The sequence below is a fragment of the Dipodomys merriami genome, unplaced genomic scaffold, assembly GCF_024711535.1.
Source record: "Dipodomys merriami isolate MVZ:Mamm:240054 unplaced genomic scaffold, mDipMer1.0.p SCAF_70, whole genome shotgun sequence".
NCBI lineage: Eukaryota > Metazoa > Chordata > Mammalia > Rodentia > Heteromyidae > Dipodomys > Dipodomys merriami.
The window spans coordinates 1,376,759-1,401,017 of NW_027206291.1; the positions used below are offsets into that span (position 1 = coordinate 1,376,759).

The window sequence follows — 24,259 nt, forward strand, 5'->3', positions numbered from 1 at the left end:
TGGTGCCTGTCCCCCCGCCCCCCACACCATTTTTTCCTATTTGGAGACAGGCGCTCACCATTGATTTCAGGCTAGCCTTGAACTCATGGTCACATGGGAATTGAGCCTGAGATTCTCCAGCTCAGCCTTGAGTGCTGGAATACAGGCATGTGTCACCACTCTGCGCTCCTGTATGGCCTTACGACTTTGTACAATGACCAGGTGCTGGTGGCTCCCACCTGTCATCCCAGCTGCTCAGGAAGCTGAGATCAAAGCCAGCCTGGGCAGGAACGTCCTTGAGACTCTTCATCTCCAAGCAACCACCCTAAAAGTCAGAAGTGATGCTGTGGCTCAAGTGGTAGAATGCCGGCCTTGAGCACCACAGCTCAGAGACTGTGCCTGGCCCTAGAGTTCACATATTTGAATTCTGTAGCCTTGGCCTCGACCCAGGGTCCTCCACATGGAGTCTGGCTACTGCCACTTCCAGAACTTTCTATGACTCTTCACCAGGCCTCTGCCCAACTCCTCATTTTTCCCCAACAGAACATTGGGTCCAGCCTCCTCCCCAGCCTCCTAGGGTCCCCTTGGGGCGCCCCAGGGCCTGACGGCCCCCCCTTCCCCCCCCCCCCCCACGGCTCCCAGGCCCGCACCCAGCAGCCTTGGTGGCAGGCCTGGCTCAGGCCTTGGTTTTCACAGGGCTGATGGGGACCTGGATGGAGACGCTGGCAGGGTGCCACGCCCTGAGGGACCCCAGGAGCCCCCAGCCCCAGCTCAGCAGCCCCCCGAGGCGGATCCAGCAGATGGGGGAGCCGAGCCCACCGAGATGGGGGCCCCCGATGTGTTTCACACCCTCCAGCAAGCGCTGAGCTCCCTGGAGGCAGCGGCGGCTGCCTGGCGGTGCCGCCCGAGCCCCATGAGCCCCCCACCAGAGGGTGCGGGTCCCAGCCCCGCGGCCGGGACGCCGGGGTGCAGCGCGGGCCAGCGGGAGGTGGCGCGGCTCTCCGAGAGCAACACCTGGCTGCGGCTCGCCCTGGACACGCGCGAGGCCGAGCTGCTGCGCACACACACCGCCCTGCGCGCCTTCCAGGCCGAGAAGGAGACCCTGCACCAACAGGTGAGCCGCCGCGGGGGGGGGGGGGGGCAGCGGAGGGGGGGACCCCAAGCGGAGGAAGGGGGGTTTTTGGTGGGTCGTGGCTGGACTCTGGGCCTGGCGCTGTCCCTCAGCTCCTCAGCTCAGGGCAAGCGCTCTACCACTTGAGCCACAGCACCACTTCTGATTTTCTGGTGGTTTATTGGAGATCAGAGTCTCATGCACTTTCCTGCCTGGGCTGGCTTTGAACCTCGATCCTCAGATTTCAGTCTCCTGAGTAGCGAGGATTATAGGTGCCCAGCTAGGTGAATCATTTTGTTTGTTGGTGTATTCATTCAATGAACTTCCAAGTGTGGTGGCTCACGCCTGTAATCCCAGCACTTGGGAGGCTGAGGTAGGAGGATGGCCAGTTTGAGGTCAGCCTGGACTATTTAGCAAGAGCCTGCCTCAAAAAACAAAAACAAAACAAACAAACAAAAAAAACAGTCTGGCACTGGCGACTCACACCTGCAATTCTAGCTACTCAGGAGGCTGAGATTGGAGGGTCATGGTTCAAAGCCAGCCCAGGCAGATAAGTCCATGAGACTCTTATTTCCAATAAACCACCAGCAAACCAGAAGTGGCTCTGTGGCTCAAGTGGTAGAGCACCAGTCTTGAGCTGAAGAGCTGAGGGACAGCGCCCAGGCCCAGAGTTCAAGCCCCACGACCAACAACAACATAAGAGCAAAGAAAGCCACAGAGCTCCTAGCCTTCCAGCTGGGGCTCTAGCTGCAAATGTAGGAGTCTGATGGGGGGGTGGGGTGGGGTGTGTGGAGCCCCAGCCTGAAAACTCCACACACCTTCCAGGTCCAGGAGCTGCAGGAGACCCTGAGGAGGGCGCGGTCCTCCCCGCCCCGGTCTCCCGGCCTTGGCGGAGGCCCAGGCAGTGACTCCAGCAGCTCGGGGGCCGACACGGAGCCCTGGGGTGCTCGGGTGAGTTCAAAGCCATCCTGGGCAGAAAAGTCCCCATGAGACACTTATCTGTAATGAACCGCTCAAAAAGCAGAAGTAGAGCTGTGGCTCAAGTGGTAGAGCACCAGCCTTGAGCAAAAGAGCTCAGGGACAGTGCCCCAGCCCCGAGTTCAAACCCCACGACTGACAAAAATAAAACAACTCGTGAGTTCATATTGTGGGTGACAAATTGAGTAAATGAAGTCACCCCTTCCTGGCAGGACTCCTCCTCGGTATCCCCCCTGCTCCGGCTGCGTGATTCCAGCTCCCAGATCCTTGGGCCTGTGTCCATGCCGGTCTGTGGGCCCGTGGAGAAGTTTCTGGAAGGCCGGGTGGAGCAGCTGCATGGGTGAGAGCCTGGTGTCTGCCGGCCTGGCGGCAGCCATGACTTGCAAACCTGTCCCTCCCTCCACGCCTCTGTTTCTCTCTTGGGCCAGGAACATGGAGAAGCTGAAGTGCTTCAACCGGCTGCTGCTGGCGGCGCTGCGGGGCTGCAAGGGCCGCTGCGAGGAGCTCAGCCTGCAGGCGGGGCGGCGCGCGGCGGCGGCCACGGCGCTGGGCCTGGCGCTGCACTACAGGTCCCCTGCTGCACCTGTGACCTCGGTGCTGGGGGAGGGGGGAAAAAGGGGGCTTCCCCCCCCCCCCCGCTTCTAGCAAGATGGGGCTGGCTTCCTGATGCTCTCCGTGTCCCGCAGTGAGAGCTGCGAGGCGGCCTACGGGGCCCTGCTGGCGCTGCGAGAGGCCGACCCTGCCCGGGGGACCCCGAGACCCAGAGCTGACCTGCAGCGGGCTGCGGAGGAGGCAGGCAGGCTGCTGGCGGCCGTGGACGGAGGGACACCCCCGCACAGGTAACCCCGGGACACCCAAGAAGGGTAGTGAGCCAGGCGCCCGGTCACGCCTGGCGTCCCAGCCACTCAGGAGGCTGAGATCTGAGGATTGAGGTTCAAAGCCAGCCTGGGCAGCCAAGTCCCTGAGACTATGATCTCCAATGAACCACCAAAAAGCTGGAGGTGGAGCTGAGGCTTAAGGGAAAAAGGTCAGGGATAGTGCCCAGGCTGAGTTGAAGCCCCAGTACACACACACACGCGCACACACACGCGCACACACACACACGCACACACACACACGCACACATACGCACACGCACACACACATGCCAACCTCACCAAGCCAGTTCTCAGCACCACCTGGCCTTCGTTCATGCCAGCACATGCCAGCCAGCCCCAAGGTCAGCCTTGTTGAGTAACCACAGGTCAACTCCAGTTAGACTTGGTGCCAAAGGACTGCGTGGGGCTCAGAGCTGCCCTGCTGAGCAGGGTGATGCCAAACCCAGCACGTGGCCAGCCCTGAATGCCCATGCCATTGCCACAACTTGTCTTCTGGGTCACTGTAGGTCTTTTTGTTTTTTTCTTAGTACCAGTCCCGGGTCTTGAACTCAGGGCCTAGGCACTGTCCCTTGGCTTGTTTTCACTCAGTGCTGATGCTCTCCCCCATTTGAGCCCCAGCTCTATTATTTTCAGCTTTTTGATGATAAGAGTCTCATAGACTTCCCTGGCTGGTTTTGAACCACGATCCTCTATCTCAGCCTTCTGAGTAGCTGGGATGACAGGCGTGTGCCCCAGCGCCTGGCTGGCCTGATGTGTGCTGGTCCCCCCTGGGGCTGGCACGCTGGGTGGCTGTGCTCACTGAGGGTGGGCCACAGCCCGGTGGGGACAAGGGTCCCCAGCGCCATGCGGGGCGTCTCCTGCCTCCCGCAGCCCCGAGGGCAGCAGTGTGGATAAGCCCAGGCCACAGGAAGTCGCCACCCAGCTCCAAGCCCATATCCAGCGGCTTCAGGAGCGCCGGGCCCTCCTGAAGATCCCCCCCGAGCCCAGCCCCTCCGCGGCAGCGAGGCTCACCGCGCCCCATGGTGAAGCCATGGTGCAGGCCATTCTGGAAACCCAGCCCGGCCCGGCTCTGCCCCAGCTGGAGAAGACCCAGATCCAACGGGGCTTGATGGCCACGCGGGTAGGAACAGGCGAATGGTGTCGGTCCTTCTTAGAGAGACAGAATGTGAGAAATGTGTCTAGTGGCCCAGGAGAAGGAAGGAATTCTGCCTTACTGGGGGGTGGGGAGGGGTTCTTGGAGTTGTGAGGGATGAATAGGAGTTTGTTGTCTGGGGTCCAATTTCTTATTCCACTATGAACCTGCCTTTACCTGATGCCCTTCCCATTGGAAGAGATGAGGGTGGGAGTGTGAACGGGGTTTGTAGCATGGCTTGAATGGTTCGAGGGGCCGCTCAGTGGCAGGGGGCCAGTCTGTGCCTGAGACCCTGTGTTCAGTTTTTTTTTATGTCAGTTGTGGGGCTTGAACTCTGGGCCTGGGTGCTGTCCCTCAGTTCTTCAACAAGGTGAGCGCTCTACCACTTGAGCCACAGCGCCACTTCCGGTTTTCTGGTGGTTCATTGGATCAGAGTCTCTAGGACTTTGCTTCCCAGGCTGGCTTTGAACCATGATCCTCAGCTCTCAGCCTCCTGAGAAGCTAGGATGACAAGCGTGAGCCACCAGTGCTGGGCTGTGTTCACTGTTTTAACACTGCAATCAATCAATCGATAGACAAGAAGATGAAAAGAGAAAAGAAAAAAGAAGGCGGAAAAAAAGCAGAGGTGCGGGTCAGGCCTCGTCATCGCAGTGTCTGGGAGGCAGAGGCAGGAGGAGCCTGCGCTCCCGGCTGGCCCGAGGGACGCGCCCAGCCCGGATTCAAGCCCCAGGACCGCCCCCCCAAAAAACGAAAAGTCTGAGGTTGTGAAATCTGAGACGATCTAGAAGCGTCCATAGACCTTGTCTAATACAATGCGCTTCCCGGGGCTGTTGCTCTAGGGGGGAGGTCACAGTGAAGGTCAGCGATCTTGTGTGGCCCCAGTGGGACCTTCTGGGGACTCAGTTTCCCCCCTTATCCCCACAGGAGACCCTGGCTGATCTGATGCTGCAGCTTCAGCTGGTGCGCAGGGAGAAGCGGGGCCTGGAGCTGCGGGAGGCGGCGCTGCGGGCCCAGGGCCCCGCCCACGTGCTGCTGCTGGAGCAGCTGCAGTGGGAGCGCGCACAGCTCGCACCCGCGCCCCACGCGGGCGGAGGCAGCGGCGGAGGCAGCAGCGGGCAAGGGAGCAGCGAGGAGGACGAGGCCTGGCCACAGGTGAGCAGCCTGTCCCGGCGCCCCGCCCACCCCACATCCAGCCCCGCCCACAGCACCTGCTTCACCATGCAGTCCTAGCTGTGGCTCCGCCCACGCCACGCCCATCCCACTTGACTCCGCCCACCGGAGGCCTGTCCCTTAGGGTGCCACGCCCACCGGGTGCCCCGCCCCTGAGATGCCCCGCCCACAAGCCCCACCATACAGCGCCTGGTTCACCACGTTCCTCCGTCTGTGGCCCCGCCCACTACACCCCCCATGCCATGCCTGTCCCTTAGGGCACCAGGCCCGCGGGAAGTCCCGCCCGGAGCACCCCGCCCCCTTTGGCCTCGCCCTCCGGGTCCCAGGCTCCGGGTAGCCTGGGCTGCCAGCTGAAGGGTGAAGGTCAAGTCTCTGTTTCCTGTCCTTGGGGTTCCAGCGCCTTCCACCTTTCCTTGCCGCACCCCGCCCGGCCTTGGTCCATAGTTTGTCACTGTCACCCCGAGCCAGGCTGGCCTCCCCGGCACTGCTTCCTGCGTGAGCGTCCACGGGGTTGCAGGCGTGCGCTGCCGTGCCCAGCCTCTCCGGCCTCACCGACGCGGCCACCCACCAGCTTCTCGGGGTCTCTGTCCACGCAGTGTCCAACCCGATCGCCAGTCACTTCCCTGGCCACGTCCCCAGCCCCCTGGCCGTCTGCGGCGGGCTCCGCGGCTCTCCCTTGTGGGGAACTGACTGCTGTGTCAGGCTCTTCTCAGACTGAGGGCGGGGCTCCATCCAGCATCCTGACGTCCGGCTGCGGCTCTCGCCTCCCTTGCTGTGTCCCCGCAGGGTCTCCCTGCCCTCCCGGGGGAGGAGGAAGGTCGGGACCCAGAGAAGTTGTCCCAGGAACTGGCTGCATCCCTCGCTAGGTTTGTATCTGAGGCCCAGCAGGGGAGGGTGAGGTGGGGTGGGGTGCGGTCTGGGGGGCCATGCCAGAGGCCAAGGACCACTGCGTCCGGCTGAGACCAAGGTGGGCGCCCCAGGAAGCACCGTGGGCAGGTGGGCGGAGGACAGGAGCGGACTAGCAGTGCTGGAAGCCTCCCCACCCGACCCCAGGTCCCTGGGCCTCCGGCAGCAGCTGCAGTCCCTCCGGGAGCGCCTGGAGCAGATGGCCCGCAGGGGCCGAGCCAGCCGCGCTCGGAGCGCTGAGCTGCACCGAGACCTGTGCCGAGCTCACAGGTAAGGGGCCAGAGGCCTTGGCCCCGGGGTTGCTCCCTCAGCTCCCTGGGGCTCAGGGGCTGGGGGCAGTAGCTCCCCCTGCCTGGGAGGTGGGGATGGAGAGGATGGTGGTTATGCTGACCAGTAAATAACACCAGTCTGGTAGTGCATGCCTGTAACTCCAGCTGGGATGGGGCAGCAGCCCAGTCAGAGGCCAGCCTTTGGGGGAACAAACAGAAAACTTCTAGAAAGATAAAAGCAAGCAAAAAATAAGGGAGGGGTGCTAGGGCATGACTCAAGTAGTGTTTAACAGCGGCCTAACAAGCAGATTCAAACCCTAGTACGTGCTCCCCCCTGCCCACCCCCTCCCCCCAAAAGGCAAGCCCCGGGTCCCACTCAGCTGTGATGCAAGTGTCCCAGCAGGGCCTGGTCCCCAATGCCTTGTCGTCTGGGAAGTGGGGTCTGTGGCCCCTTCTCTGGGGGGCAGAGTCTAGCTCAGCCACTCACCCCACAGCGCCCTGGTCCTGGCCTTCCGCGGGGCCCACCGGAAGCAGGAAGAGCAACGCCGGAAGCTGGAGCAGCAGCTGGCCCTGCTGGAGGCCCGGCAGGCAGACGAGCTGGCCAGGCTGGAGGCCACGGCCCGGGGCCTGGCGGGGCCCCGGCCTCCCCGCCCCCCGCCCCCGATGGGGGAGACCCTTCTGTAGCCGCCCCCCCAGGCCAGGCTGGCTCCCACCATAAACTGCCCGCCACTGAGCCTTTGTTCCTGTGCAGTGATTTGGTGTGCGCAGTGACAAACCCCGTGGGGAATAAACTTGACCTCCCAGCGAGGTCAGGGCAGCGCAGCTGGGCCAAGGGGGCCGGGACGCCCCGCTGGGCCTGGGGGGAGGGGGCAGGGACGCCCCATCTGGGGCTCCTGGGAAGTCAGGGAGGCTGAAGTAGCCGGGTCAGGGCTGGGGAGACATGGGGGGGGGGTGCCACGGGCCCTGCCCAGAGAGGCTGCCCGGGCCGGCTCACAGACAGGGTACCCCAGAACCACAAGGGCGGCTGAGGCCCTGTGGCCTGAGCCCCGGTGCTGGATCCCTGGGTGGGGGTGGGGGATGGCTCTGGGACTTGGGGGTTTGTCCTTTCTTTCTCCCTGTGTTTTGTCTTTGCCGTCCTGGGTCCTGGGGCTTGACCTGCTCTGTCGCCCTTGGTTTTGCTTTTCTCGGGTGGAGCAGCCCCTTCAGTGCTGGTTCAGAGCTGCGTCTCAGGGAGCTTCCTGCCCTTGCTCGGCTTCAAACCAGGATCCTCATGCCTCAGCCTCCCCAGCGGCTGGGGTGACAGGCGTGAGCCTCACACTCAGGAGGCCTAGCACCTTGCGGGGTGAGGGCCCCCCAGTCTCAGCTGATGAGTGAAACAGGCCCGGCCGGCCTGAGAAGTTCAAGGCTCCTCCCTGCAGGTTCAGGCTGGAGGTGATTAGCATGCGATTTGCACAGGCCACACCCAGCCGCACCCTCCCCACAGCAGCCGACCCTGAGCAGAGCATCCAGAAGGTTCTGGGTCCCAGCACCCTGCGCCCAGCCCCAGAGGGCTCCCCGCCCCCTTGAACCCCGGCTTTACCGGGGAGCTTCTCCGAGGGCGGCTAGGCTTTGAAGACAGAGGGAAACTGAGGCAGGCACCTTGGGGGAGCCGAGGAGCTGACTTTGTTTCCCCGGAGCCCAGCGGGAGCTCGGCCCAGTCCCCCGGGGCTGCCTGGGGGCGGGGTCAGCGGACCCCCGGGGTCACCGGGGGGTGGGCGGGCAGGTTCCCAGGCCCCGGGCCGTTCCCACGGGCGGCCCCGCGGCAGATGGGCCCCGGCCCTTTGTCCCGGGTCTGCGGCTGCCGCAAGGTCAAATGTCACCGCGGGGCCGCGGGCAGGGGTCAAGGGGGCGGGGCGAGGGGTCGCGGGGCCCCGGCAGGGCCCGCCCCAGGCCGCACCCCGGTCCTCCCGCGGCCCACGCAGGCCCCGGCCCGCGACCCTGACCCTGACCTGCTCCCTCCCGGGGTGGCGTCACCGCCCGGGCCGCCGGCCTGGTCCCCGCGGCCACCGCGCCCGGGCCCGCGGGCTGGGGTGAAAGGTCGCCGGGACAGCCTGCCCCGCCCGGTTAAACGTTAACCCGCCTCGGCGTCGGGGGCCGGGGGAGGGGCGCACCGGGCGGCCGAGCCCGCCGCGGGGGGCGGACGCGGGGGGCGGACGCGGGGCTCGGGGAGGGGCCCCGCCGGGCCGGGCGGCCTTCTGGAAGAGCGAGCAAGCGCAATCCGCCGTGCCGCCGTGCGGGAGGCGGCCCGGGGGCGCGCGCGGTCCGGCGTGCACGCGCGTGTGCGTGCGCACGTGTCCGGGAGCGCCTGCGTGTCGCCCGCGGCGCAGGGGCGTGACCCCCGGGGGCACGCGTCCCCCCGTTCCTGCTTCCGCCGGGAGCGCGTGGGGAGGCGGATCGCGGGGCGCCGGGGCCCGAGGCCTCGCGGGGAGGTCGCGGCGACCGGGGGTCGCGGGGGCTCGGGCCGGGGCGGGGCGGGGCGCCGCGGGGCGGGGCGGGGGGCCGGGCCCGCGGCCCCGGGCTCCGCCCCCGCCTCTCCCGCCGGCCCGGGCGCCGGGCGCCGCGCGCGGCCACCCATGTCCTTATAAGGGCGGCCGTCGCCGGGGCAACGAGCGCCCGCCCCCGGCCCCGCGCGCCCCCGCCCCGCCCCCGCCCCGCCCGCCGCCCGCCCGCCGCGCGGATGGAACGCGGTGTCAAACCGGCCGCAGCGCGAGGCCGGCGCGCGGGGTCGGCGGCGGCGGCGGCGGCGGGAGAGCGAGGCTCCGGCGCAGGCCCAGGCCGGGCGGGCGCGGCCGCGACGCGGGCGGCGGCTCGGGAGGCGCGGGGCCGCGGCCTACAGGCCCCGGAGCGGCCGCGGGTGCGGGGGGGGCGCCGGGGGGCGCGGGCTCCGGGCCCCGGCGCGCGTGCGCGCCGCCCCTCCCCCTCGCCGCGGGCGACCGCGCAACTTGCGGCCAAACTTTGCCCCCGCCCGGCCCCCAGCGCCCGGATGGCGCCCCGCTGACCGGCCGCGGCCCCGGGGCCAAGCCGGCGCCCGGCCAGCGGGCGCCCCCACCCCCCGCGCGCAGCCCGGGCCGGGCCATGGCCCAGGCCGGCGGGGCGCGGCACCTCGGGGCCCCCGGCCCCCGCCTCTAGCGCCCCCCGCCCCGCGCACGCGTGGGAAAGTTGGCCGGGAACCGGCCCGACCAGTTCCGCCCGGCTCCGCGGACCGGCCGCAGGAAGTTGCTGCAAAACTTTGTTTTCGGGGGGGGGGGTGCGGCGGGCGCCCCCCGAGCCGCGCCCGGCCCGGATGCGCGCGGGCTGAGGGCGCCCCGGGCCGCGAGGGGGGGGTTCCGGTGAGGCCGGCGCGGGGAGGGGGCGCCCCGGCGCCGCGCCCCCCGGGGCTATGGCCATGGTGACCGGCGGCTGGGGCGGCCCCGGCGGCGGCGGCGGCGCCAACGGCGTGGACAAGGCGGGCGGCTACCCGCGCGCGGCGGCCGAGGACGACTCGGCCTCGCCGCCCGGGGCGGCCAGCGACGCGGAGCCCGGCGACGAGGAGCGGCCCGGGCTGCAGGTGGACTGCGTGGTGTGCGGGGACAAGTCGAGCGGGAAGCACTACGGCGTCTTCACCTGCGAGGGCTGCAAGAGCTTCTTCAAGCGCAGCATCCGCCGCAACCTCAGCTACACCTGCCGGTGAGTGCGGCCGGCCCGCCGCCCCGCGCGGTCACCTTGGGCCGCCGCTGACCTTCCCGCGCCCCGCGCCCCGCGCCCGGGTCCCCCGCGGCCTCCGGCCCGCCCCGGCCCTCGCTCCGCCCCTCGCCGCCCCCCCTCCCCGGGGGCCGAGGGGTCCTCGCGGGCCGCGGGGTCCCCGCCCAGCCCCGGACGCCCCTCCCTCGCCGCGCGCCCCGGGGACTCGAGCGTGGAACTTGGACCCGGGCGCCCGCCGCGTCCCGGGCCATTGTCTGCGGCCGCGCGGATCGATACGGCGCGGCCTCGGGGTCAAATACCAGCTCCGGGCGGCGGCCGGGCGGGGCGGGCCGGGCTCCCGCGCCCGGGGCCCTGCGCGGGGCCGCGGCCCGGCCCGGGGGCGGCGGCGGGGGGGTCACCGCCCCGCTCGGGTCACCGGAAGCCGCCCCTGGAGCGCCCGCGAGGCCGCCGGAATTGACCGCACCCCCGCGCCGGCCCCGCAGGCCCGCCGGGCCCTGGAAAGTTTGGGGTCGCGCCGATGCGTTCGGAGGAGCGAGCCCGCGGGGGGGCCCGCGCCGGCCTCGGGGACCCGGGGGGCGGGGGCGGCGGGGCCTGCGGCCTCTGGAGGGCGGCGGGCGCCCCGCCCGGCCCCGGGGTGCCCAGGCCCCCTTTGTCCTCCCGGCTCCGGCCGGTCCCGAGCCAGCGCCGCGGACGGCTCCGTTTCCCAGATGCCCGGAACCGGGCCCCGGGCTGGGCGCCCCCGGAGCTGGGGCTCCGGCTTCCCGGGCGAGCTGGGGGCCGGGCCCCGCGCCTGCGGCCTGGGCCGGGCCCGCGGCGGCCACGTGTGGCGGGCCGCCCGGCCGCCGCCTCCCGTAACTGGGCCACCGGCCCTGGCCTCGTTCCGGCTCGCGGGCCGGGCCTTTGGGGCGGGCGGCCCGGGGTCGGGGCGCAGCAGGAAGGGCGTCGCTCGGACCTTCCCCACACCGGGCCCCGCCGCCGTGCGGGTCCGAAGGAGGAGAAGCCGGGCAGACGCGGCCCGGGGCTGACCCGGAAGCCGCGCGCGGTGCTGGGGAAGCCGGGCGGGAGCCCCGGGACCCGGGCCTCGAGGCCGCCTGGCGTCGCGGAGGCCAGAACTCCGGGCGGCGCCGTGGGCGACAGCCGTCCTAGCCGAGGTGACAGCCGCCCCCATTTCAGAGCTGGGGAAGTTGAGGCAGAGGCTGGGGGAGCACCCCCCAGGTCAGAGGACCCGGCCCCGGCCGGTTCCACGCCGCTGCCCAGGCCCTCCCCTCGCTGCTCCGGGCTTTGTTCCTGGACTTGGGGCCCCATCCTGGCCGGAACCCCAGCCCCGTCCCCGGACTCCCGGCTGGGCTGCGTGTTGGGGTCCCCAGGCCCAGTGCGTCCTGTGGAAGGTGTGTGTGGGGGGCATTCCAGGCTCCGAGCACCCTGCGCCACCGTGGCAGGATGCGCACACACGGGCCCGGGGCATCGGAACGCAGGGTCAGGTCTTCAGCCTGGGGCTGGCCAGGGAGGAGGAGGCCAGGAGCTCCCTCCATTTCCTCATTCCTTCCTTCCTTCTTAGCACCCCTGCTGTGACTCCCTAGACAAGTGGTATTCCCCATCCTCTGCTGGAAATGCCTTCTCCCCTCCCCCAACTCCTGTTCATCCTGCAAAACCCAGTTCCACTGTGTGCTCACAAACTGTCCCGTGGACTCATGCATCCAGCAGAGCCCACTCCCGTCGTCCTCCTTTGCACACCTGTCCCAGCCAAGGAGCTTGGGGGCAGAGGGGGGGAGCATGGACTCAGCCCTGGTCTCTGTCCTCCTCCCCCAGGTCCAGCCAGGGAGTGGAGGGGGAGAAGTGGGGGGGGGCAAGGATTTACAAAACCCTGGTCTCTGTCCCTATCCAGGTCCAACCGGGACTGCCAGATCGACCAGCACCACCGGAACCAGTGCCAGTACTGCCGCCTTAAGAAGTGCTTCCGGGTGGGCATGCGGAAGGAGGGTGAGTCGGGCGGGGCCTGGCGCCGCTGACCTCACTACCTACCCGCAGGTCTAGCCCTGGGCAGCAGGGATCTGTTAGGTTCTGTGAGGGCCTCCTGGCTTGTGCCCAGGCCCCCGGCTCACCGGCCCCCAGCCCCGCACCGTGGTGACTCCTTCCCCGCAGGCATGTGTTTTCTTTTTTTTTTTCCTTTTTTTTGGGGTCCGGTCGTGGGGCCTGAACTCTGGGCCTGGGTGCTGTCGCTCAGCTCTTCAGCTCAAGGCTAGCGCTCTACCACTTGAGCCACAGCACCACTTCCGGCTTTTTCTTTTTGCTTATGTGGTGCTGAGGAATCGAACCCAGGGCCTCATGCATGCAAGGCAAGCGCTCTACCACTGAGCCACCTTCCCAGCCCAGGGATGTGTTTTCTTACCTCCTGTGCTCGCTCTCCACCCTTCACCCCTGCTTTCCGTGTTTGCCCAGGGAGGAACTCAGGCAGATTAAGGCAAGAGGTGACGTGTGCTTTCTCCTGATCTTGGGCTGCCGGAGGTCCAGCCTCGGGCCCTGCCCAGGGGGCTGAGGGGACCCCGCATGTCGGGGCCTGGGCCCGGATCCTGCCATCTCTCCCTGACTTCCTGTGGAGGCCAGAGCTATCACAGGCCTTGGGAGGCCTGGGGCGGGTCCACCCCGTCCTGAGGTGTCCTGGGCCAGTCCGGCCTGTCTTCCCAGTGTCCAACCCGAGTCTCTTCTGCCTTAAAGATGGCTTCTTTTCAAGCCTGTATGCAAGAAGCTGCGAAAGGCTCCTTTTAAACAGCCAGGCAGGGTGGTACGTGCCTGTAATTCCAGGGTTGGAGGCTGAGGCAGGAGGACCACAGGTTCAAGGCCGTACACTACCAGCAAGCCTGTCTGAGACAAGACCGGCTCATGACACCTCTCCATTCCTTTACACTCGAGGGCAACTGTCTCACTGTCTCGTCCTGCGCCCCCCCCCCCCCCCCCCCCCCCCCCCCCCCCCGGCAGACCTCACATCAGGGACTAGGCTCCAGGCTCGGAGTCCCGACTCAGGGCCTCTGCCAGGCTGCTCCCTGCCCGTCTTCAGATCTCAGCACGCCCCCGCCCCCCCCCCCCGGGTTTGCTCAAACGTTTGCTTCTTATTTATTTATTTATTTTTTTGGTCAGTTGTGGGGCTTGAACTCTGGGCCTGGGCGCTGTCCCTCAGCTCTTCAGCTCAAGGCGAGCACTCTACCACTTGAGCTACAGCGCCACTTCCGGTTTTCTGGTGGTTTATTGGAGATAGGAGTCTCACGGACTCTCCTGCCCGGGCTGGCTTTGAACCGCGATCCTCAGATCTCAGCCTCCTGAGTAGCTGGGATGACAGGCGTGAGCCACCGGCATCTGGCTGCGTCTCCCCTTTATTCACACCACACCCCTTGCCCATTTACTCCCGGCCCCCTGGGCTGGGTGCTCTTGTCCTTGCTTTGTCTGTGTCCTGGCCCTGGACCTGGCCCCTTACCTTTTTCCACTCAGAGCTGGCTCTCTACTACTTGAGCCGCAGCTCCACTTTGGGCTTTTTGGTGGTTTGAGTTGGCGATGGGACTTTGCTGCCTGGGCCGACTTTGAGCCTCAGTCCTCAGCTCTCCGCCTGCTGAGTAGCTGGGATGACAGGCGTGCGCCACCGCGTGCAGCCATAGCTCTGCTGAGGCACCTCTTTCACCCTTTGTGTATTCTACACAGAGAGGGAGGGAGGGAGGGAGCTCCTAACAAGCAGACTCGATCCTCGGCTGCTTAAACACCTCCTCCAACTCCTACCTCCTCCACCCCCGCATTGCCCCAAACCCGTGTGCCCAGTTTCAGCTTTTTTACGGGTGGGGAGACTGAGGCACAGAGGTCATGAGCAGGGCTGTGCACCGGTGGGAGAGCCAGGGGAGGGGCTTTGAGCTCCCCGGGTTGGTCGGAATGAGGAGAGCTGGGAATGAGGAGGGAGCAGTGGGCGCAAAGGTCCTGGGGTGGGCGCGGCTCGGCGGGGCTGGGACTGGCCGCGGCCCCCGCCCCGCTGACGCCCCCCCTCTCCCGCAGCCGTGCAGCGCGGCCGCATCCCGCACTCGCTGCCTGGCGCGGCGGCGGCGGCGGGCGCGGCGGCCGGCAGCCCCCCGGGCGCGGCGCTGGCGGCGGGCGCGGCCGAGCTGTTCCCCGGGCAGCCGGTGTCGGAGCTGATCGCGCAGCTGCTGCGCGCCGAGCCGTACCCCGCGGCGGCCGGGCGCTTCGGCGCGGGCGGCGGCGCCGTGCTGGGCATCGACAACGTGTGCGAGCTGGCGGCGCGGCTGCTCTTCAGCACCGTGGAGTGGGCGCGCCACGCGCCCTTCTTCCCCGAGCTGCCCGTGGCCGACCAGGTGGCGCTGCTGCGCCTCAGCTGGAGCGAGCTCTTCGTGCTGAACGCGGCGCAGGCCGCGCTGCCGCTGCACACGGCGCCGCTGCTGGCCGCCGCGGGGCTGCACGCCGCGCCCATGGCCGCCGAGCGCGCCGTGGCCTTCATGGACCAGGTGCGCGCCTTCCAGGAGCAGGTGGACAAGCTGGGCCGCCTGCAGGTGGACTCGGCCGAGTACGGCTGCCTCAAGGCCATCGCGCTCTTCACGCCCGGTGAGTGGGGGGGGGGAGCCCCGCCCCGCCCCGCCCCCGACCGGCCCTTCCCCGGGCTCCCGGCGCCCCGCCCCCCGGATGAGGCCTCCCCGTCCTTTCCGGGGTCGCCGGGCCTGCCGCGCTACCGTATTCCCTCGACCCGAGGCGCTGCGCGTTCCGTGCTGGGGCCGGAGTCGCTCGCTCCCCGCGCCCATCCCTCGGGTGCGCAGCCCCTCCGAGCCCGCACACGGCGCCCACGGCCCTGCCCCTTCCCCCGGCTCACGCAGCCTCACGCGGGCCGGCCCCGCCCCTGACCGCAGCCCCGCCCCCGGGAGCCGACGCCCCGCCCCTGACCGCAGCCCCGCCCCCGGGAGCCGACGCCCCGCCCCTGACCGCAGCCCCGCCCCCGCAGACGCCTGCGGCCTGTCGGACCCCGCGCACGTGGAGAGCCTGCAGGAGAAGGCGCAGGTGGCGCTGACCGAGTACGTGCGCGCCCAGTACCCGTCCCAGCCGCAGCGCTTCGGGCGGCTGCTGCTGCGCCTGCCGGCCCTGCGCGCCGTGCCCGCCGCGCTCATCTCGCAGCTCTTCTTCATGCGCCTGGTGGGCAAGACGCCCATCGAGACGCTCATCCGGGACATGCTGCTGTCGGGCAGCACCTTCAGCTGGCCCTACGGCGCGGGCTCGGCGCAGTGACGCGCCGCCCGGACTCGTTTTCTAAGGACTGTGAAGTGTTTGTCTTTTCTGTTTTCTAAATGATCTTCAAACCAAAAAGCCGGGCGCGGCCCCGGCGCCCGGACCCGGGACCCCGGGTCGGATCAAGCCAATAATAAAGCGTTTCCTACCCGCGCCGCCCGCTGGATCGCTCCCCAGAACCGGGGGTTTCCCGTTCAGCGCGGAGCCGTCGGGAACCCGGCCCCGTTACTCCACGGCACGCCCCGAGGCCGTGCCTTTCCGTTTGGAGGTACCGGAGTTGGAACCCGGGCGGGGCTCGACCTTGCCAGGCCAGGACTCGACCCCTGACCCCCGAGCTTCGGGATGCGCCGTGCGTCCGGGCTCCTGGCGGGTCAGTCTCAGGGACGTTCCTGCCCGGCTGGCTTTGAACCGCGACCCTCAGATCTCAGCCCCCCGTCCCCACCTCCCCGGGCCTGGGAAAGAACTGAGCGCAGGCCGGGGGGCTCCATGTTTATTCCCTCGGGGTGGACGGAGCCCCGGGGTCGGGGTGGGGGCACCGGGACGCGGGCGACCCCAGGCCGCCGGCGGTCAGAAGTACACGGAGGCCTCGCTGTCCTCCTGGTCGTCGAATTTCTGGATCTGGGCCTTGAGGTGCCTCAGTTTCCCCTTCAGGTAGCGACAGCGAGCCTGCTTATCCAGGAAGCCAGGGTCCTGCGGGGCGACGCCGGGAGGTGTTTGCGGCGGCGCCTCCGACGCTGGGAGGCCGGGGCCCGGCCACGACGGCGGCCCGACTCACCGTCCGCTTCTTCTCGAACTCTCTCCGGACTCGGGCCGCCACCTGGGCCTCCTCCTGCAAGAGGGGCGGAGTGGCAGCGAGGGCCGGGCGCGGGGCGGGGCGGGGCGGGGCGGGGCGGGGCGGGCGCGGACCTGGCTGCGGGCGGGCGGCAGCGCCCCGAGCAGCGCCTCCAGCCGCGCCAGCCGCGCCCGCGCCGCCTCCACGTCTCCGCGCAGCTCCAGGAACTCGGCGCGCTGGTCCCGGAAGACGGCGGCGTAGCGGCGGCGGCCGCGCTCGCTGCGCAGCGCGGGGTACCTGCTGCGGGCGGGAGGGGCGCGGGAGTGGCCGGAGCCGCGTGACCCCGACCCCCGGGGCCCCAGCGTCGGGGCTCGGCCCGCGGCGTGCGCGCGCGCGCGGACACTCACAGCTCGTAGTCGGGCGCGGCGGCGGCGCGGGGCTGACGCCCCCCGGGCCCGGCCCCCGCCCGCCGCCCGGCGCCGGGGAGGGCGCGCGAGGGCAGCTCGTCCGCAAACGCGATCTTCCTGGGCCTCGCGGGCTGGCCTCGCGGCGGCGCTGTCTGCACGCGCGGCGGGAGTCCGGGGCCCGGTGCACGGGGCCGGGGGTGCTCCCGGGGGGGCATCGGCCTCGCGGAGGCGCCGCTCTGGGGTCCCCGGGCTGGCCGGCGGGGGGCGTCGGGGCCCGCGCGCGGCGGGCGCGGTCTGCGCGCGGCCTGCGGACGGCGGGGGGCGTGGTGGGCGGGAGCCCCGCTCCCTCCCCAAACGAGGCGCTCTCCCGCCCCGCCTCCGTCCCATTACGCAACCCGGAAGAGCGCCCAGCGAGCTATGACATCACCGCGCAACTCGGGGCGGGGCCGAGCCCCGACCTCCCCCCCCCCCCCCCCCCCCCGGCAAGCTGTCAGAGCTGCCGCCTCCCGACGCGAGGGGCCGAGGGTCAGGCCTGGAAGGGCGCCGTCCCGGGCCTCCGGAGGACCGCGTCCCCGCCCGCGCCACCTGTCCCAGCGTCCGGCGGTCCCAGCCCGGGTCGGCTGCGGGAACGTGGCCTGAGTCCGGTGGTGGCTTCACTTCCAGCGGGACCCGACGGACTCGGGGGCGGGGCCTGCCCGCCGGGGGGCGGGGCGCCACCGCGCAGGGGCGGGCCACACGACGCAGGGCGTGGCGTCAGCACGCGCCGCCGCGCGGGGGCGGGGCCCGGCGGGCCTCGGCGCGGCGCTTGAATCGCGGCTTGATCCCGAGTCCGGGCTCCCGCCCCGGCCCCCGCCCGCCCCCCCGAGCCCCTCCCGGCCCCCGCGGCTCGATCCCGAGTCCGGGCTCCCGCCCCGGCCCCTGCCCGCCCCCCCCCGAGCCCCTCCCGGCCCCGGAGGCGGAGATGCGGGCAGGCGGCGGCGGCGTTTATTTGAGCTTGGGCATGATGCGGATGAAGAGGATCATGCTGATGAAGATGAAGCAGACGACGATGAGCATGGCCCACAGCAGCCAGTTCACCGACTTCTGCGCGTGCTGCTCCAGCCGCTCCGACTCCGTCTTCAGCTTCTCCAGGTTCTGATCGGCCATCTTCAGTGAGTGCGACAGGGTCTGTGGGGGGTCAGCGTGGGGTCAGGGGGCGGGGCCGCCCCTCCCTGCCGCCCCGGGCTCGGCCTGTGACCCCTGACCCTGGCTGAGGCTGGGCCCACGGCTGGGAGGGGAGCTTCTGCCAAACTCGTATTCATCCAGCGCAGTCCCACTCCCGAGGCCCCGCAGCAAGCGGCTCTGGCCGCCCAGGTGAGCGCACGGTGCCCGCACCTGGTTGTCCTTCTTGATGACGCTCTGCGCGGCCAGCGTGTTGGTCTTGAGGCTCCGCGCCAGGCCCAGCATCTCCTCTGCCAGCTTTTCCTGGAGGTCCTGGTGTCGCTGCAGGACCAGGTCCAGTTCCGCTGCCGATTGCTTCTCATCGGCGGGCTTGGGGCGCGTCACCCCGCTGGGGGCACAGGGTCAGGGTGTGGACGCGAGGCGCGGGAGGGACAGGCGGTCGCGCGTCCGTCCAGCCACTCACGTCCCGGGAGGAACGTCTCCGTGCGGCCTCCGGCGGGCCCCCTTGCCCCTCCCCGCCTGCCCTACCCCAGGACACTCACGGTCGTTTCCTCACATCCGGCTGGGGCTCTAGAGGCGAAACACAGGGAGCAGGAGGAAGGAAAAGGTCGGTTTGTGTTCCCAGCCCCCTCTCCTTTGCCTGTGTGCTGCCTCTGACAACCCAGAATGTGGGCTACTGGCCGGTGGGCTCCTTGTCCTGCTTCAGAGCCCTAGCTGGACTGCCCTCCAACGGAGCCAACCTTCCCTGTATCCTGACTCCCCACAGCCCCGGGCGCCTCTGTGGCTGGCATTGGTCTTGTGAGCTGGGGTGCTGCGACCGGGGGAGCCGGGGAGGGAGGCAGCGGGGTGGGGGCCACTCACCTCCGGCCGAGTCCTGTGGGAGGAAAGACAGGCGTGAGGTCAGCCCCTTTGTTCTGTCCCCAAGTCTCTATTTTATTTCCTGTGCGGGGCTGGGCCTCCCGAGCTAGGATCGCAGGCCGAGCCCCGCCGGGCTGCCAGCCGCGCTCCTGCGCTCAGAGCGTCTCCGCTTCCACCTGGGCCCAGCGTTGTCACCCAGCTTCCCCGCCCGGCATCGAGCTGGGTCACCCTGCAGATTCCTGTGGTGACACGTGCTGGGCCTCAACCACACCCAACTCCTGCTCATCTACCGAAGCCCTGGCCACAGTGTCCGTCCCAGGCTTCGGGGCCTTGCCGTCCGAGGGTGACCCGGGAGCTCACCGCGCCCAGCAGCTCGCTCCGCATCTCGCTGGTGTACCGGGCGCGGGACTGCAGGTGCACGGTCTTGGTGGCGGGCACCCGCTCCCTGGCCGTGGTGGGCACGCGCCCGGGGGTCAGGAACTGGTTGGCGAGGGCCTTCTCGGAGGAGGAGGCCTGCGGGAGGCGAGGCCGGGGTCAGGGCCGGGCCGGGCCGGGGAGGGCGGCGGGGACCCCGGGGCCCCGGCCCCGGCTCACCAGCTTCTCGGCCTGCAGCATGCCCTTCAGGAAGTTCACCTTGCGCGAGTACTCGCCGAGCACCTCCGAGGCCGGCTTGCTGCGGGCGACAGGGCGAAGGAACCACCTGCCCGCGGGCCCGGCGCGGGGACGGGGACGGGCCCGAGCCCGGGGCGCCCCGCGGGACCCCGGCGGCCGCACTCACCTGGCGTGGGCCTTCAGGGCCTGCAGCATGTCCTCCAGGGCGCCCACGTACTGCGGGGACACGGGCGGGTCAGCGGCGCCGCGCCCCCGGCCCGGCTCGCCGGGGGCGGGGCCAGGGCGGGTGGGGCCGCACGCCGACGTGGCGGCGGTGGCCGGAAGGGGCGGGGCCAGGGCGGCTGTTGGGGCCCGGGGGTCCGTCCGGCCTCGTCGCCACCCTCCGGGGCGTGAGTGGTGCGCGGCCGCGCGGCGTCCCCCTCACCTTCTCCAGACGCCAGTCCTCCGGGTCCCGCTTCTCCGCTGCCATTGCCTCGCAGCGACACAGCAGCCTCACGAGATTCAGCTCCAGCCGGGACGCCACCATCGCTGGCTGCGGGTGCCCTGCCTCTTCCGCCGGCGCCATCTTAGGGATGGGCGGAAGTGCGTCTAATTGGCCTCCTTCCGGGCGGATGTGCTTCACCTTTTGGCCCATCTTTATTGTGGGCGGAAGTTCCGCGCTCTGCGTGGAGAGTCGTCGCCCCGTCCATGTTTATTTCGGGCAAAACAGCTTGCTTTCTGACAGCGTGTGAGGCCGGAGCTCTTCAGCGGGTCCCGCGGCGCCGCCCTCCCTCGCCGCTCCGCGTTCCCCGCGCGTCCCCCCGCGCCGACCCAATCCCATTCCCCTTGGAGACAATAAACCTCGCGCGACGTTTCAGAGCCCGACGGCCCCGGCCCGGCCCGCTTCTTGGCTGGATGGCGTCGGCTGGGCCCTGGCCGTGAGCGAACTCCAGAAGTTCGGGTCCGTCCCGGTGCGGAGACTAAACCGTCCTCAGCGCCCGGTCGCGGCCGGCCTCGCGGGGAGGGGTGTGGGGGAGCCCGGCGGGGCCCGCGGGCGGCAGGCGGGGCCGTCAGGGTCCCCGGGGTCCCCCCCGCGGGCGGCCCCGCTGACGGCCTCGGCCCGGTGGCTCCGCGCGGGCCCCGCGGGAGGGTGCGGGTGCTCGGCGGGACGCGCCGCGGCGCCCCCTGCCGGCCGGGCTGCACCGCCGTCCCTGGGCGGGCGGGGCTCGGGACCGTCGTCTGCGGGGCCTGCGCGCTGACCTCGGCTGCTCGGCCCAAGGCGGGCGCTCTACCCTCGGGCCCGCGCCACTGCCGCCTTCTCTGCTTATGGGGTGCCAGGGAACCGAACCCGGGGCCTCGTGCATGCAGCGAGACTGCCACGGAGCCGCCTTCCCAGCCGCCCGCGGCCTCCTCCCGGGAGCCCATGGAGTCGCACGCGTCTCTCAGGCACTTGTTTATTGTACACGGCCGCGGCCCCCTTGGTCCCGCCCCCCTCGGGGCTCCCGCCGGGGCCCCCCTCGAGGCAGGGCCGGTCCGACCCGGCTGGTCCAGGCCCCGGCGCGGGGCGGGGGCGGGGGCCACACCCCCGGGCGCCCGGGTCTCCCCGGCTCCCGCGTCCCAGTCCCGGCACCCGGGGGGCGCGGGGCAGCGCCGGGCCGGGCCGCGTGTCCGGCGCCTCGCGGAGCGGGAGGCCGGCGCTCGTGCGGCGTGCAGTGATCCGGACACCCGGTCCTCCGTGGCGGCTACGCAGTCCGCGACGACGGGCAGCAGGAGCGGGAGGGGCGCGGGCCCGCGCGTCAGCCGTCGGCCGGGCCGGCGTCGGGGGGCAGGCAGTACATCGGGGGGTCCGAGTACCTCCGCAGGGCGGCGGGGGGCGCGGCGGCCCGGTCGGCCGGCTCCGGGGCCCAGAGCGCGGGCGGGAGGGCTCCCGCGGCGGCGTAGACGGAGCGCACGAGGTCGGGGCGGCGTGCGGGCGGCTCGCGGCGCCGCGCGGCCAGGCCGGGCGGGAGCTTGATGTTGGCGGTGGGCAGCACGGGCGTCCGGCGCGGCGTCTTCACTCTGACCGTGATGAAGGACGGCGGCCTTCGTGGCGGGGCCGCGGCCTCCGCGGGGCGGGGGCGCGGGGCGGGCGCGCCGGGGCGGGGGGGCGCGGGCGCGGGGGGCCCTTGGGGAGAGACGCGGGGTTACGCCGCGTCGGGGCGCGCGCGGGGCCGGGCCGGCGGACGCGCGGGCCGCACCCACCTCAGTACTGACCTTCGCCGGCCGCGCGCGCCGCGCGCTCCTCCAGCAGGCTCTCGGTGCTGGCCGACGCCTCCGAGTCCGCGTTCTCCTCGTCCGAGCCCCGCGGGTCCAGCTCGGGCAGCCGGTACGTGATGTCCTCCCTGCGGACGGCCGGCCGGGTGAGCAGGCGCGCCCGGGGGGCGGGGGCGGGGAGGGGGGGACGGGGAGGGGGGGGCGGGGAGGGGGGACGGGGGAACGGGGGGGCGGAGGGGGGATGGGGGAACGGGGGGGGGCGGAGGGGGCCGGGGCACTTGCTTCTCCTCCTTGATGGACTGGATGCGCTCCAGGAGCATCTCCTTCTCCCGGTCCTCGTCGCCGCCCGCCGCCGCCTCCTCGCGCAGCGCCTCGGGGCCGCCGGGCCCGGCCGCGGCCTTGGGGCTCCGCGTCTGAAAGGGAGGCGCGGGGTAGCGGGCGGGAGGGACGGGCCGGCCGGCCCCCGTTAGTGGCCCTCGCTCGGAGGGGCGCCGCCCCAGCATGCACTTCCGGGAGGTTAGAACCCGCGGCGGGCGCCGCCAGGGGACATGCACCGCCGCCGAGCGCGTACATACCAGGACCCCCTCATAGGGAGACGAGAACCCCAGTTTGAAGGGCCAGGGCTGGGGGAGAGATGAGCACAGGGTGAACGGGCGCGGGAGCCCTGCGGGGTGAGGCCCCGCCGCCTCCCCGCCTAGGCTTGAAGCGGGAGTGGACACCCACCAAGGAGGACGGGAAGTTCCCGCCCCAGGGCCTAGCCACTGGCCGGCCCGAGGCCCCGCCCCCAGCCGAGCCGAGGCCCCGCCCTCCCCTTAGTCCTTGGCAGGCCACCGGAGGCCACGCCCCTTATAGCCATGGCGGGCCACGCCCCCACCGGAGCTCACCGCGTGCTGCCGCAGGAGCGAGAGCCTGCGGAAGGCGATGCTCTCCGCGGCCTCCAGCTGGCTGATGTCCTCCATCTTCACCCTGTACTTCCGCATCTGCTCTTTGATCAGCATCTCCACGCACCTGCGGGACCGAGGGAGGGGCCCGGTCACCCCTGCTCTGAAGGAGGCTGCCCGGGAGGGTGGCACCCCTGTGGTCTGCAGGTCGGGGCCCTCACCCCCCACATAAGTACGGGATGGAGAGGCTGAGCGCCTCACAAGCAGAGGAGGTGTGCTGGTCAGGCAGCGGAACCCGGCCTGCGGTGGCCAGTCAGTGCCGGGTGGACTTGGTCAGACACTCAGCCCAAACTGGCCTCTGGCATCAGTGCAGGAGGGAGGGTGGGGGACGGATGGACTCGGGCAGGGCGCTCGCTCTGCATGTGCATGTGCAGGCCGGCACCCCACACATGAATGGGGGCAACGGTAAAAACAGAGCTCAATGACGCAGAGCTCCGTCGGAGCTGGCTGGGCTCTGGGCATCTTTCCAGGTTTTTCTATGGCGGCGGTGTGGAGGGGTGGAGCGGGCAGGGGTCCCCAGGCCCGGCACTCACATGGTGATCTTGAGCACATCCTTCATGCTTGTCAGCGGGTCCGAGGTGTCGGGGCAGCGCAGCAGGCAGGGCGCGAAGATGATGGCCAGGGCCCCGGGCGACATGCGGTTCACATCCTCCAGCAGGGCCACCCTGTTTGGCCACCGACAGTCAGGGGCTGCAGGGCTGGGGGGGCCACGTGGGGGTCTAGGGGCACAGCCCTGGGGCTCCGGGGCTGGGGTCTGGGGGCACTTGCTTGACCAGGTGGAAGATGAGCCGCTCCAGGGCCGTGTGGTTGGCCTCGGGCAGGTGCTCCAGGACGGCGTAGATGGCGGCCAGCTGTTCCTGCTTCTCTGGTAGCTCTGGGGAGGCCACGGCAGTTACCCCGGGCCCTGGGGCCGGTGCCCACCCCGGGCCACCCGCGGGCGCCGCTCACCCACAGCGCGCAGGAAATCGCCGTACTGCGCGAAGGTCATGAGCGGCTCCGGCAGCTCCCGCAGCCACTGCTTCAGGACGCCGGTGATGGCGTGGATGGGAAAGTCCTCCAGCTTCACGGCGGCCGGGTCTGTGGGGCCAGGCCGGGTGAGCGGGCCCGCATCCCCCCACACCAGGGGTGCCAGGCCGGGACCCACCGCGCCCACCTGTCTGCAGCGCCTGCCGCAGCTCCCGCGTCCGGTTGGCCGCGCCTGACTTGCGGTAGAGGCCCTCGGTGTACAGGCCATGCATTTCCACGTGTTCCAGAAGCTTCTCCAGCACCACGGGCACGGAGGCTTTGTCACTGGTCAGGCTGCCCACGCACACTCCGAAGTGGCCCGGCTCAGCGCCGGGCTCGGCCTGACATGTCAGGGTGAGGGGTGCGGGGTGAGGGGAGGGGTGAGGCCTGGGCGGGTGGCAGCCACAGGCGGCTCTGCCCTGGCTGCACAGCTGGCTGGGGTGCCGGTGCGGGGGGCGGCCTGCAGGCCCTGGGCGGGGGCGACAGCTGCCCAAGCCTCCAACGGCCGCCGCTCTGCTGCCCCGTGCGGAAACTCAGCTCTGTGCAGGGATGCGGCTGCTCAGGCCCGCACGCGACCCTTCCAAAGGGACGCAGGACTGGGGGACAATCTTCCCCCCTTCGCCTAGGAGCACAAGGACCCCTCCCGCCGTACCCCGTGCCTGCCGCCCCCCTCCTGCTGTACCCCGTGCCTGCCGCGCCCCGCGTCCGGGGACACCCACCTTCCTCCCGCTCATGTAGGAGCAGTAGCTCTGAATCTTGTGCACACACTTCTTGTGGCAGGTCATCTTGCACACTAGGAGGTCATATGGTCACCACGGGTGTGTTGGAGACCCCAGGTGTCTGAGGCTCCCCTCCCCACCCTG

The 24,259-nt window shown here is 70.4% G+C and overlaps 5 protein-coding genes across 19 annotated transcripts in view; 2 read left to right on the forward strand and 3 right to left on the reverse strand.

Moving 5' to 3' along the window:
- The window catches only part of LOC138817778 (harmonin-binding protein USHBP1-like), a 29,975-nt gene extending 22,782 nt beyond the window's left edge, over positions 1-7,193 (forward strand). For 2 of the 3 annotated variants that reach the window (XM_070008454.1, XM_070008453.1), the window contains 10 exons: positions 676-1,093; positions 1,916-2,041; positions 2,281-2,408; positions 2,497-2,637; positions 2,755-2,907; positions 3,817-4,066; positions 5,003-5,230; positions 6,035-6,114; positions 6,302-6,424; positions 6,918-7,193. In XM_070008454.1, coding sequence (XP_069864555.1) covers positions 676-1,093; positions 1,916-2,041; positions 2,281-2,408; positions 2,497-2,637; positions 2,755-2,907; positions 3,817-4,066; positions 5,003-5,230; positions 6,035-6,114; positions 6,302-6,424; positions 6,918-7,107 — 1,837 coding nt within the window. In that variant the 3' untranslated portion in view covers positions 7,108-7,193. Of the gene's footprint in view, positions 1-675; positions 1,094-1,915; positions 2,042-2,280; positions 2,409-2,496; positions 2,638-2,754; positions 2,908-3,816; positions 4,067-5,002; positions 5,231-5,844; positions 6,115-6,301; positions 6,425-6,917 lie in introns of those variants that run through there. The other variant, XM_070008455.1, reaches the window with a different exon arrangement.
- Positions 7,194-9,239: 2,046 nt separating this feature from the next.
- LOC138817784 (nuclear receptor subfamily 2 group F member 6) lies at positions 9,240-15,561 on the forward strand. Of its 2 annotated transcripts, none has more exons than XM_070008464.1 (4): positions 9,240-10,128; positions 12,029-12,123; positions 14,176-14,736; positions 15,128-15,561. In XM_070008464.1, the coding sequence occupies exons 1-4, from the start codon at positions 9,842-9,844 to the stop codon at positions 15,406-15,408; spliced, it is 1,224 nt and encodes a 407-aa protein (XP_069864565.1). In that variant the 5' UTR covers positions 9,240-9,841; the 3' UTR covers positions 15,409-15,561. The 2 variants fall into 2 exon arrangements, with proteins under 2 accessions (XP_069864565.1, XP_069864566.1); XM_070008465.1 differs by lacking the exon at positions 9,240-10,128 and adding an exon at positions 10,989-11,294.
- A 324-nt stretch (positions 15,562-15,885) lies between these two features.
- LOC138817582 (occludin/ELL domain-containing protein 1-like) lies at positions 15,886-17,337 on the reverse strand (the record flags this gene model as incomplete). Its single annotated transcript, XM_070008043.1, has 5 exons — positions 15,886-16,098; positions 16,184-16,237; positions 16,315-16,480; positions 16,588-16,892; positions 17,173-17,337. Coding segments are annotated over 5 exons (813 nt in total), but the record flags the coding sequence as incomplete, so codon positions are not given.
- Positions 17,338-17,549: 212 nt separating this feature from the next.
- LOC138817490 (vesicle transport protein USE1) lies at positions 17,550-20,009 on the reverse strand. Its single transcript, XM_070007886.1, has 8 exons — positions 19,643-20,009; positions 19,385-19,434; positions 19,201-19,279; positions 18,967-19,119; positions 18,610-18,622; positions 18,291-18,318; positions 17,962-18,136; positions 17,550-17,754 (listed from the first exon to the last, which is right to left on the reverse strand). The coding sequence occupies exons 1-8, from the start codon at positions 19,850-19,852 to the stop codon at positions 17,572-17,574; spliced, it is 891 nt and encodes a 296-aa protein (XP_069863987.1). The 5' UTR covers positions 19,853-20,009; the 3' UTR covers positions 17,550-17,571.
- An 896-nt stretch (positions 20,010-20,905) lies between these two features.
- The window catches only part of LOC138817710 (unconventional myosin-IXb-like), a 67,260-nt gene continuing 63,906 nt past the window's right edge, over positions 20,906-24,259 (reverse strand). For 6 of the 12 annotated variants that reach the window (XM_070008291.1, XM_070008287.1, XM_070008293.1 and 3 more), the window contains 10 exons: positions 24,116-24,189; positions 23,545-23,737; positions 23,340-23,468; positions 23,160-23,265; positions 22,925-23,056; positions 22,335-22,458; positions 22,026-22,073; positions 21,733-21,863; positions 21,451-21,578; positions 20,906-21,361 (listed from right to left, as the gene is read on the reverse strand). In XM_070008291.1, the coding sequence (XP_069864392.1) occupies positions 20,994-21,361; positions 21,451-21,578; positions 21,733-21,863; positions 22,026-22,073; positions 22,335-22,458; positions 22,925-23,056; positions 23,160-23,265; positions 23,340-23,468; positions 23,545-23,737; positions 24,116-24,189 (1,433 nt within the window). In that variant the 3' untranslated portion in view covers positions 20,906-20,993. Of the gene's footprint in view, positions 21,362-21,438; positions 21,579-21,732; positions 21,864-22,025; positions 22,074-22,334; positions 22,459-22,924; positions 23,057-23,159; positions 23,266-23,339; positions 23,469-23,544; positions 23,738-24,115; positions 24,190-24,259 lie in introns of all 12 variants that reach the window. The other 6 variants (XM_070008298.1, XM_070008294.1, XM_070008297.1 and 3 more) reach the window with 4 other exon arrangements.

Excerpts from the sequence above, each read along its gene's own strand:
- LOC138817784 (XM_070008464.1), top strand. The coding sequence starts at position 9,842 with ATGGCCATGGTGACCGGCGGCTGGGGCGGCCCCGGCGGCGGCGGCGGC. Across the intron at positions 10,129-12,028 it reads AACCTCAGCTACACCTGCCG|GTCCAACCGGGACTGCCAGA; the intron begins GTGAGTGCGGCC and ends GTCCCTATCCAG. Across the intron at positions 14,737-15,127 it reads CATCGCGCTCTTCACGCCCG|ACGCCTGCGGCCTGTCGGAC; the intron begins GTGAGTGGGGGG and ends CCGCCCCCGCAG.
- LOC138817490 (XM_070007886.1), bottom strand. The coding sequence starts at position 19,852 with ATGGGCCAAAAGGTGAAGCACATCCGCCCGGAAGGAGGCCAATTAGAC. Across the intron at positions 19,435-19,642 it reads AGGACTGGCGTCTGGAGAAG|TACGTGGGCGCCCTGGAGGA; the intron begins GTGAGGGGGACG and ends GTGTCCCCGCAG. Across the intron at positions 17,755-17,961 it reads TCATCAAGAAGGACAACCAG|ACCCTGTCGCACTCACTGAA; the intron begins GTGCGGGCACCG and ends GACCCCCCACAG.